Below are 12,057 nucleotides of genomic sequence, written 5' to 3'. Positions count from 1 at the left end.
GCAGCCAGCTGCTGGGGCAAGGGGATTGAATTTCCAGACAACACACCCACTTCTGTATTTTCAGCAAAGGTTCAGGATGGAAGTGGCCCAAATGTTGGCAACTGCTGTGAACTGGCAAAGCTCTGTGGGGAAGCTTATGTTCACTATTCTCACAAGAAAATTACAGCCTTGCCCATGTGGAAAAGGTGGGGAAAGGTCAAACATAAACATAGGAAATGTGTGTCCCATTAGGAGAACAGCAGTTTCCAGCCACTCTCAGTTGCAGGATGAGACTCTGCAAGTTATTTGTTGCTGCTGTGGGTGTGGAGGCTGAAAACCTGGCTGAAAACAGAACAGTTGGGAGCTCTTCTAAAAAGTGAAAGTGAGAGATGTGGAAGAGGTGAGAAGGTCACTTCTTACATTCAGATGTAAAAGGTTTTCACAGAAGAACCTGCGTGTACATTCACACTCCTGCAGGAGGGTTAAACTAATAACAGAAGCCAATTACTGTTCCAGCTGTCAGATCCACCCTGAGCTCATCTCAGAAGCTGCTGCTTCTCTGGCAGCCAGTCAGCACATCAAGCTTCCCTGAGCCACTGCAGTAGTTCAAATCACTGCAGTTTATAGCTGGCATTTTACAGCCTGTTAATAAAGGCACTCTGAGTTTACACTACCTGCCTTGTAAAGCCTCAAAATAGAAGTTAAGAATGTAAACCATCCTATGAACAAGGCAATAATCATGAGACAATGTTAGCTCCAAAACAGACAGGGATATTTCTTCCATACTTACAGTCCACTTCTCACCCACACAGACTGGGTGTAAAAATGAAGGTCCTCGCTCAAAACAGAATTGACTGGTTCACTGAAGTGCAGCTCTCTGCCCTTGCAGCATTCCAGGCTGAACAGACTGATGGAAGGCTCAGCAAAAACCTGGGGGAGGAGGAAGGAGAAAAAAAAAAAAAAAGAACAAAGTTTTAGTGGGAATGGTCTAACTTCAGTTGTTAAGAGATGGCACACATTGGCCCACTTCAGCTGAATTTCCTACGATGCTTTTGGGTTAGCTCGTGCTCTCTCAGCAAATGTAACAACAAGGGAAAACCCCACAGCACACAGAGCTGAAACAAACTGCATTTATCAGTGGCTTTGCCAGCAGTGACACAGGCCAGGCACAGAGAATCACCAAGTGATACAAAGGCCTCTGTTTGGAAAAACTCATTTTGATGTGATTTGTATCACCAGGTCCTTGATTGCTTTTCAAAAATTCACTTCTTTTACTTATTGATGGAACATACATCTCAAATAGTGAGTCAAATTAAAATCTGTTGTCCACAGACTTCTATTAGCTGTAGTTCACTGCAAACATTTTAAGGAGCTACAAATTGTAAAAGGTCAGAAAGATCAACAAAAAAGTTCTCAATGTTTTTAACAGACATTCTTATTTTTTCTTCTGACAGTCTTGAAGGAAAGCCATAGTAAATTCTATAATCTCATGTAGAATTCAAACATTTTTCACTTAATGTCCTTTTCTACAGCTGACAGATTGCCTGTGAAAGCAAATAAAAGGATCAGTTTGCATGAAAATGTGGTGCAGCTTTAAGGCCAGCAGAAAAACAGAGGAAGCAGATTTAAATACACAAATTCTGTGCCTTAACACAAGGAACACTTGTACAATGCTTCAGCATTTTTAACCTAAACCAGAAGCAAAAGCACTTGCAGTTTACACCTGGAAAGGAAGAGAGAACAGGTCTAACTAACTCAGTGAGCTGCCTCTCCAGGAAAGGGATTTTCTTTTAGGAGATGTTACCCTGAGATAGCTGGCTCAGGCAAAATCTGGGATTTTTCTTGCAGCAAAGACGTGGCCTCAGGTGAAATAAACAAAACAAAATCTTGAATTAAAGTTGACACAGGCACTGAGTAATTAAGTGAAATTAATTTTCACGTTTGAAGAGGCACATGCAGTGTAAGGAAGTGTCTCTGAAAAGCTCAGGGGTGCGTCAGGACATAGGGATTTGCTTGCACTGACTCAGTGCCCTTGGTATGCAGCTGGTTAGTGAGACTGTGCCCCAGAGATTGCCTTCTCTGCCAGCCAGGGCAGGGACTGCCTAAGGCATGCAACACTGCAGGGACACAGAGTTCACCCAGACGTTTTGAAGAAGAGCTTGGGATTGCCCACTCAAAAAGATTTTTAAAGCCAACTCCCAAAATCTAATGTTATACACCAGGAAGGGATTAAAACCCGTAACGTTTTTATTTTGGAATGTCAGCTCTGCCCAAGTGCCTTCCCCTGGATGGGGTGGATCAGATTTACAGCTAAAGGCTCACCTTGAAATCCAGACCAGCAGACCTAGTGCAGGCAGCTACTCCTGAGGTTGCTTGGCTCAGGCAGGCAGAATCATCACACTCCTGTCTGCAAGAGCCTTGGCACTGCCTTTCATGTGAGTGGACACCAGAAGCCATGTCCAGAGCAGGCCCAACAACTCACAAGTGCATTGCTAACCATGAGAAACACCATTTGGCACCCGTGTTGCTGGCCATTACCACCCCCCAACCTAAATACTGATCCTGCTGTTGCAACACTGAGGGTGTGAAGAGACAGGGCTGCTGTTCTAGATGGACAAGTCACCTCACCCAGCAAATCCATTTACACACAGGAACCACAACAGCAAACTGCTGCAGACAATTAAAATGATTCCAGCTGTGCTGTGGTTGTGCCTGGTCTGAGAATTCCCTGTCCAGCTGCTCAGAGCCCCTGACACACACACACACTCACAACTAGTGGCTCTGACCCCTCTGTCCCAGCAGAGATGCCGTGACCTTGCAGACATCAATTCCAGAGAGAAACCAGGCTGCTGTGCCAGGCCCTGAGCTCTCCTGTTTCCACAGCCATATAGAGAGATTCCTCACGTTCTGTATTCCCTTCTAGGCCAACAGCTGGCAGCAGTGACTTTGGCCTGGCTTTTTTCTCTGACTTTGTTTTCACAGCTCCATGGAAACTGGCAACAGTGCAAAACAAGGTTTGAGGCTGTGCTGTTAGCCTGGGAGGCATCCTGTTCCCAGCCTCTCTTGCAGAATGCTGAGGAGTATTTTCACCTGAAAGGTGAGCCAAAGACATCCCTATTTACCCATTCCCATGTCTAGGTCAGCATTACTTCAGCTTCTTTTCACAGTTATTTCAAGGAAAACACCTGAAATGCCATGCTTTGGGAAAAGCTTGCCAATTGTGAGAATAACAAAGCACTACAGAATTTCTTAACATGATTTTTAGGTGTGGAGGAACTGACTGCCTTTGCTCAAACCAGCACCAATAATATTTTAAGAGGTTTTGCTTTGTCCTGTTTTTTCATGCAACTGTCCAGAGAGGAACTTGAAGGGATTTATTATATTCAAGAGGCCAGTGATTAAGGAGAGCTGTATTTACACAGCAATTTAAGATATGAGCAGCCTTGTAAACTGTTAAATACACTGATACACTTTACTTAACAGGTGTGGTGTTCTATGGCTAACACAGCACATGGTACAATGAAAATGACACAGGTAAAGCATGGGAAATCAACACTAAAAATCAACATACTAAAAATCTTTTGCACAGTTCAACTCAGCTCAGGCTTCCCCCTCAATCATTTTTCCTTTGCTTTTACTTTGTGAAGCTGTGCAACACAGTTTTTCACAGTTCAAAAACAGATTTTTATGCTTCAGCAGTTCAGGAAAAACCCACAATGCAAGCATAAAGTGTTTGAGATGAAACAAGGATCAGTGCAAGATGAGCTTCCTCAGTAGTGTACAGACACAAAGAAGTTGACCAAAGGGCACTAGAACTGAAAACTAAGTGCACAGGTGACTTTCCAAACATGCTTAGAGCAAAAAGAGTAATTTTAACTATGGAAAAATTTTCATTATGGAAGTTGTGAGAATTTTTTTACTAATAAAGCCCTTTTGAAAAGAGCCCATCCCAAAACATATTTTCCCCCACACTTTTTTTTTTTTTTTTTTTTTTGGCCAACTTAGCTTGTGAAACTTTGATGGGAAAGCCTAATAAAGGCAAGAGGGAGAAACCCAAAGTGAGTTTTTGTAGCTGATTTATTTGCCTCACAGGAATGCTGGGGAGATTAGTTAACACCTGTATTAACTTAGAGAAGATAATACAGAAATACAAGGATTATCACAATTGATCAGAGCAAGACCAAAGAATGCCTCAGAAGAAAGGAGAAAAAAACCCCAAACAAACCAAAAAAGCATTGCATAACCTACAACCTGGATCTCATTTTTGGTTTTAGAAACTGGGAGACAGGTTTAATTTATAGGTTGAAGGTAACACTTTAGAAGGAAACTAATTGCTCATTGCAAGAATCCTGGGCACTTTTGTCCATGTAAATCACACCACAAATGGCAGGGAATTTTTCAAAACAACACACCTCAGCAGCACCAGAGCTGAACTGCCCATTGCAAGATTATCTATCCCAAAAGATTAACCTCCTCAAGCAGCAAACACCGGACAAATGTCCCAACAACCCACCATGGCCTTAGAAATGGCCCAGCTGCCTTCACCTGCTCTCCTGCAGCTGGGCAAGGGCTCACATTTCCTTTCCATGAATCCATGGCAGTGCAAAAGGCAAGCCCTTGCTGATGCAGGCACAGAAACCTGCACCTCTGCAGCAACTCTGAACCTGGGCTATGCTTTCACCTGCCTGCAGGAGGGCTGTTAACAACAATACAACAGCACATTTCATCACCAGGCTTTTCTGGAAGAGTGCTTTGGGATTTTTAGATGAAAGGAGATGATGAGAGACAAATGACATTAATGTCAGTTGTTCCTTCTTCATATCCTCCTGTTACTCCACAGCTTTTCCTAAATGCTCTGAGGATGATGAAACAGTCCAACCTGTATTTGAGCAAAATGGAACAGCAGGGAAAAAGCACAGCTTGGGCCTCCTAAAGATTTAGTTTGAGTATTATACACCTTGGAGAATAAGATGTGATGGGAGAGAGGAAACTTCATCAGGAACAGAGGAAATTGGTTGCAAAGCTGTGCTGAATTCCTCCACGACGTCAATGCACAACAAATGGGGAAATAACCAAACTGGAACCATATTAATTTGAATTTCTTGTGAAATGGGAGAGTGTGTGTGCAGAGGATGTGGAGAGCAGCATGTCATACCTAAATGTTGACAACTTCACTTTTCACCAGACAACATGTAAAACATCCCTGCAAGAGCCAGAGCTAGAATAAAAATTAGCCAACCTAAAATACTGTCACTACAGTGAAATCATCAAACTATCACTAGTGTGAGCCTATTTTCTTATCCAAATCATCTTCTGTTGCCCTGAAAGGTGGTTTTTTTTTTTTTTTTTTTTTTTTTTTTTTTTTTTTTTTTGTTGGACCAACTCAGTGTGATTTAGAAGGAAAATTTTTGTTTTGTTTTGCAATTAAGCTCTTAGACAAGCAAATTACATTTCTGGCAGTTCTCAAGCTAAAAACTCAAGTTTATTTTCTTCAATAGAAAAAATTAACTTTTTTTTTTTCTTTTTTCATTCAGTGCAGTTGTTAAATTTGTTTGCAAATGGTTTGTTTCCATCAAAGCTGCATTTTCTATAGAACAAATGGAATGCTCCCAGCGTGGGACTCCTGCACAGTTCCACTTGCAGCAATTACATCTCACTGAAAGGAGAGCAGGAGACAATGCACATGCAGGGCTTGGTGTCAGGGTTAAAAGTTCTCGTTCTCACATGAAAGCCACCAGGGGACACACCTTAGCTCTCAAATGAGGCTGGTAACTCAAAGCTGAATAATGGAAGGGGTTCCCAACGCCACAAATGAATTCAATCAAGCTACACAACAATGCCCCTTGGGAACAGGCTTGCTCCTCTGCAATGAGCTAACAGAAATGTGCTGTAATAAAAGGGGCTCTGTTCCAAGAACAGTGCACTGTGTGTGGACAATGCTCAGAATTAACTGTGCCTGCTCCTGGCCGTGACCTGCTGCGTGCTCCGGGTCACGTCTGTGCCACACCAGGTCCCCCAGCACTGCCCTGGGGGCTCTGAGGGCAAACAGGTAGAGTTCAGTGGCATTTTATGCTGTTTAGTGCCTTGATTTTGGGAAATACAAGGGCTCCTATTGGCAAGAAAAGAACCAAACTAAGAGGTGCAAAAGCAGAGGAAGATGTGTGTGAGCTTCCCACACGCAGCCTGCCAAACACACTTCTTCCAGGGCCTGGCCCTCGGGAGTCAAGGGCTGCCAGTAGTCTCCTACCATGCCAAAATTCATATTTACTTCCCTGGGAGATTACAGGCAGGGGGATTTGGATGAGGCCTACTATTATTTGATGTCAAAACTTCACTTGGATTTGGCACAGCACAGTCCAAAAGCCTAACTTGAAAAGGGGAACTTTAATCTAAACCCCAGGCTCTCAGCAGGTGGGAAGTCACTGTATCTGCATAGTCTAGTGAAAAGTCCAGCTCTCATATTTGAGTTGTACATCCTTCCCACCACACCCATGGGTTTGGTGTTTGCATTTGCTTGGGGTTTGGAGTTTTTGGGGGGGCTTTTTTGGCTTTTCTTTTTAGAAACTGTTCACAAATGGTAAAAAGGACTTCATATGTGAAAAAGCTGAACTGTGTAATCACAGAGGTTCACAGGAGTTGCACTGAAGGACACACACCACATAGGCTGAGTTTGTGTCCTGTGATAAGGGAAGGAGGAAGAGTTTTGGAGAAGCTGGTGGCCAGTGCTGGAGAGGAGAGGGCAGAAAAGCCACTTGCTTCTCTTTTACCAGCAGGGTTACAGCTCATCTTTGATGCTCCTGCATAAGAGCATACCAAGATGTGGAAGAAAGGCACAGACATCACATCAAGACTACAGCTTTGTATGTCCTATGTGCAGGGTTACAAAGGGATGGATAAAAGGTTGTGTCTCTCTTATTCTGGAGAGCAAAATGCATTCCTGTGCAACCCCCTGGCCATGGTGGATCTCATGGCTCACTTGTAAAAAAGAGAAGAACTTTAAACCCAGAACACCCAAGAGCAGCTACAAGTGACCTTGTGCAAGTGAGCACGCAGCCTGTTCCCAACCCAAAAAAAAACCCTGAGCCAAGAAAACAAACCTCTCTCTTTTCTCTAACTGGAGTTTGTTTAGGGCAAGTACTGGCTTCAGACATCTGACAAGAAAATGAGTTCCCAAACGTTATTTCTTTTTTTTTTTTTTTTCCCAAATAAAGTCTTACATATTGAATAGGCTTGAGGGATTTGATTGTAGCAGTTGGGCAGCCACAGGAACTGAGGTCAACATAGAGGCCTTCTTCCAGCACACAGTGATTGTCAGTGGTTTCCCCTTTGTAGCACAGGAGCCAACTGCAAGAATAATGGAACAAAAAAAGATAAGCTACTCTAGCTGCTTATTTACAACATTTTTTCCCAAGACCTAATACTTGCTAAGGACAAAAGGAATAAAAAATTTCCTTAGCTCTTGTCAAGCTTAAAGTAAGGTGACTTTAAAGGCTATGCAGCAAAGCAGCAAAATCAAACAGTGTGGTGCAGAAACCTCATTTCCAGAGTCAAAAGATGTTGAGTGGAATTTAGACACTTCCACTGTACCAAACTTCTCAAAATCTGGAATAAATTCTAACTGGAGTTAAAAAAAGAGTCACAGTAACTGTGCAAACCTTCCCCAGGGAGAGAAAAATGCCCAAACCAAGGACAGGATGAGAGTTACTGAGATGCCTTGCAGGACAAAGGGTCTAAGACATGATGGAAGATGATGGGCATGGGTTATGTGCTTTCAGCTGTCTGAAATTTGGTAACATTTACAAAACAAAATTGATAATACTGAAAACGATGGCATGTAAAAACACAGACACTTACCATCCCCGGAGAACCTTAAAAGAACATGGTATGAATGATGTAAAATCAGAAACTTCTGCTGTGAAATCTACACATGCTCCTTGGAAATGTGTATTACTGAAAGCTTTGAGCTACAAGAACAAAACAAAACAAAAGCAATGACTAGAAGGAAAATGAAGGCATTATCATTAATGTAAACAGAGAAAGCTGTACTCTCAGGGAAGTACCCATTCAATTCACAAAGATACAATTAATTGAATGAATTGTCATCCAAAGAATCTTTTACATTTCCCACAGCTGCTTTATTTTTAGAAATCAAGGTATTTTTAGAAATATCAAGTATTTTGTCATCTCTGGGCTGGCACAGGAGGCTTCCCAGTGATACTAAGGCAGGGAGAATTGTCAAGTGTAGGTTCAACTGTAGCAGGAGGGGGCCCAAGCAAAAATGAGAAGAGCAGGACTCAAGGTTGTTATCATCCACCCAAAGTCCCCCTGAACTGCAGCTTAACCCTCACCACAGCTCAGCAACCCAGTGCTCAGAGCAGGATGGGGAAATGCTGGTCAAAAGATACAGAGCTGCTACTGAAGTGCCCTGAAATCTTCTGTGATTACAGTGGTTGCAGGTGGCTTTGCATTTCAGAGCTAGCAGGAGGATTTCTGAAGGATCTGGGGACCTCTGAAGTTCAGCCAAGCTGCTTTTATATGTCACAGAAAAGAATTGCAAGTCACAGTGAACCACACCCCACCAGTAAGATGTGATCAGTTCATCTTGAAAAACAAGAAGGCTCAAAATATTGCAATGAAAGTAAAATAGAAAAAAAACAAACAGACAAAAACCAAACAATAAATCCCCCCAAAAAACAACCTCATCCAAACAAATAAACAAAAAGCCCAAATGAACAAACTCTTCCCCCCAAAAAAACCCAAAACAAACTTAAACCAAAAAAATTCACACAAAAAACCCCCTAAAGCCCCCACCAAAACCAAAAGAAACCCAGTTGTGATGTAGGCTATGCTCATAGCAAAGACACCCAGAATTCTGTACCCTTGGGCTGCCCCTGTGTAACTGAGATGGATTTCATTTGAAAGCCTGAAAGAGAAGCTGGAAAAGAATGAAAAATTTAAGTGTATCAAGAGAAGAGCTCATATTCTGTAATGGAAGAAAAGCACGATGGCTGTTGCAAGAGCTACTTCCCCCTTCATGCCCCAAATTGGCCAAGCTTCCTGCCAAAGAAAAGAAATCAAGTGCTTTTGCCAGCACAGAGTGAGAAGGCCAAACACAAGTGTCAGCAAATGATTTTATGGAAAAGTTCAGTCTATATTTTGAAAAGAAATGAATGTTTCCTGCTAGAAAGAACAAGAAAGGCTTAAGCTGGCCTTGCAGGCTATGAAAGCTAATTGGAGTGCACTGATCAGCTACAATGAAATTAATAAAGTGTACCTGACTTTTTTGTAAATACAACGGCACTACAATGTCACAAAGCACCTATTTAAGCTGTAATTACACTGTATTTTCTACCCACTCATCTCCAATCTCTTCACAAAAGGGAATATATATACACTGCCTTTCTTTCATAGGGCACGTGCTATGCAAGGCTTTTAAAAAAGATTCACGACTTGTTTTAACACAGAATTTGTCTGGTAATGAATGAGGGTGTTAACTTGACAAAAGCTGGAGTGGAGCAGTGATTCCTCAGTGCAAAAAGTGCAATCAGTCTCCAACTGCAGCCACCTCCACTTTGTCAGGATCTGACATTACCGTGTGAGGTTTCACTTCCCAAAAATCCAACGGCTAGAATATTAAAGTACAAATATGCAGAGTTGCAGAGCAATTATCTCTGCTTTCTAAATCATCTGTACAAGTCACCTGATGTTAAAAGAGGCTTTGTTCTTGCTGGGCAAAGCTTTATGTTAATAAATAAAATGAATGGCTTTGCAGAGTTGGTGATTTCTTACACTCTGTGTACTTGGATCATTAGGAAGCTTGGCAGGCAGAAAAGGTCAGGGGAGTTATTCAGAGATTTAAGAAAATTTTGCTTTTCAATTTCTGATAAGAATAGAAGTGAAAAAGACACACTCTTATAGACAGTGCAAAACGTTCCCTTAGTTCAGACATATATTAGTAAAGGTGGGAGAATGTACAATCATTCAAAACAATCAATATATGACTTATTCAAGGGTCAAACATCAGGATGTTACTGCACTTAGAAGTTCCAAACTAAGAGACTGGTTTTCATGAAGAAAACCTTTCTTTTACTCTGACTGTGAAATTTTTGATATTTATCCAAGTGCCTGTCTTTTATTTATCCTAAGTGATTAAATGTTCTCCCATTAAAAATTACTCAAAATATTTCCTCTCCTGGAAGAACTGTAGTGATATGAAATATGTTCTTTCTTCCCTAGCCCTAAGGCAGAATCCTATGAAAACCAGGATTGTGGTAAGTCAGGATAGTAATTTTTTCACAAGTGGTGTTAGGACTGTTATTAAAAACCATAAGAGGCAAAATACAATCCAGTACATGCCAATATTTAAAGGTGTCTGTGCATATACACACACACAGAGGTTTTTCCACATTTCTGGAAATAAAAAGCCTGTAAAGCAGAATTTATTGAAACTTCAAAAGGTTTGAACTGATCTTAAGGCTCTGCAACACTGGAATAATACACTCAAACAATAGACATTGGGAGATACTGAAAAAAACCAGAAGAATTGGAGATGAAAATAAAATTATCTTCAACTGTTTAGACCCCACCAGTTTTACCTGAGTCAGTTATTTTATCTGGTATCATTTAGCAAGGCCCTCTGGTGAACATACTTGCAAGTCTTTGGATTTGGCTGCAAACTGCCATGTGAATAGGCTGGGCAGGAAGTCAGTGTTTAAGGCTAAAATAATACACCAATTATGTCTTCAGACAGGAAACATTTCCTGTAGTCCTGGGTTAATCATAAAATGGTAGAACTGGAGAAAAAGGAGGGTGTGGTCCACCTGCTAAATAACACAATGCACAGTTCCCATCCGAGCAAGAAAGAAAATGTGTCCAGATGACAAAATACTTCAGTTTGCTGAAACAGAACCACAGAGCTCTAAAACATATTTTTGTCTGAAAATAAGTCATGTTTCTCAAAATAAACTTTCCCAAATTTGCTTAATTAAAAGCATGTCAGAGAGGGCAATAAAATCACTCAGATCATCACCCACGCTTAGCAGGACAGAAAAAGATCAATCACACAACTCATGCTAGACAGAGGGAGAGCCTTACTGGGACAGAACATTGCAGGGGACACAAAGCACACATGGTGATGAACACAGAGCAGGTTTGTGTTTCAAAAAGATAACTCAAAGACCCATTAATGGAAAATAACCTTGTAAGGTAAGGACCAAACTTTAAGACCATAAACTAAGTAATTTTTGAGACTAAGAGTGAATTATAGGGACTACTTTCTCTTAATATGTTATCACTAAATTAGACACAACTTTCAGGGAAAGTGTCAGAATGTATAACAGATTCATCATGATCAGGATGTGTCCAGTTAAGCTCTGATGTTACTGTAACAAAAAGGAAATCTTAAGGAGCAGCTCTACCTGCTTGTAAGACTTTGGAAAGCAGAACTATCAGCATTCAAGACTAAAAAACCCAACTTCCAGGTGTTGATGTAGCTGCAGGTTTGAAATGTGCAGTTCAGTTTTCTGCAGTTTATATTTTCATCTTCACCTCACACATAAACACAGGAATGACAAACTGGATGTAATGCAAAATAATGGAAAGAAAATCTGCCATAAAGAGAAGCATGAATGGATGGGAGGGTGAGTTCCCAGAAACAGGAGGGAAAGAAGTGGGAAATAAAAAGCTGTAGAGACCCAAAATCACTCCAAACCTATTGGACTGTTTGCATTTTTGGGGATGGAATACTAAAGGGTATGATCCAGAATAAAGCAAAGAGGAGAAAACCTAGCAGACTTTACTTTTATCCATCTACCACTTTCCTCCATCACTGATTTGCTGTAGCAAGGTGACAATACCAAAATGTCACCTGAAAATACTGAGATATCATCTGAAGCAAGGCATTCAACATTACCTGCATTTAATTATTAAGTGCAGTTTAGTACTAGAGACTTTTACATAATGCCAACATACCAAATGTGGAGGCTCGTTCATCCCAAGGGGCTCCTGCAATAATAAACACATATACATGTATTAGAAAACCTCAACATTAATTACAATTAATTTCCTAGGAGACATGCC

At 41.2% G+C, this 12,057-nt stretch overlaps 1 protein-coding gene across 1 annotated transcript in view; it reads right to left on the bottom strand.

Annotated features, from left to right (window-relative positions):
* CRYBG3 (crystallin beta-gamma domain containing 3) overlaps nt 1-12,057 on the bottom strand; it is an 82,823-nt gene that overhangs the window by 8,536 nt on the left and 62,230 nt on the right. The window contains exons 15-18 of the mRNA XM_083885062.1: nt 11,950-11,982; nt 7,834-7,943; nt 7,197-7,323; nt 770-909 (exon numbers count right to left, since the gene is read on the bottom strand). Coding sequence (XP_083741188.1) covers nt 770-909; nt 7,197-7,323; nt 7,834-7,943; nt 11,950-11,982 — 410 coding nt within the window. The remainder of the gene's footprint in view (nt 1-769; nt 910-7,196; nt 7,324-7,833; nt 7,944-11,949; nt 11,983-12,057) is intronic.

Source organism: Zosterops lateralis, assembly GCF_965231275.1.
Source record: "Zosterops lateralis genome assembly, chromosome: 2".
NCBI lineage: Eukaryota > Metazoa > Chordata > Aves > Passeriformes > Zosteropidae > Zosterops > Zosterops lateralis.
The sequence above is the reverse complement of the archived record's forward strand: the minus strand, read 5'-3'. Positions and strand labels throughout refer to the sequence as shown.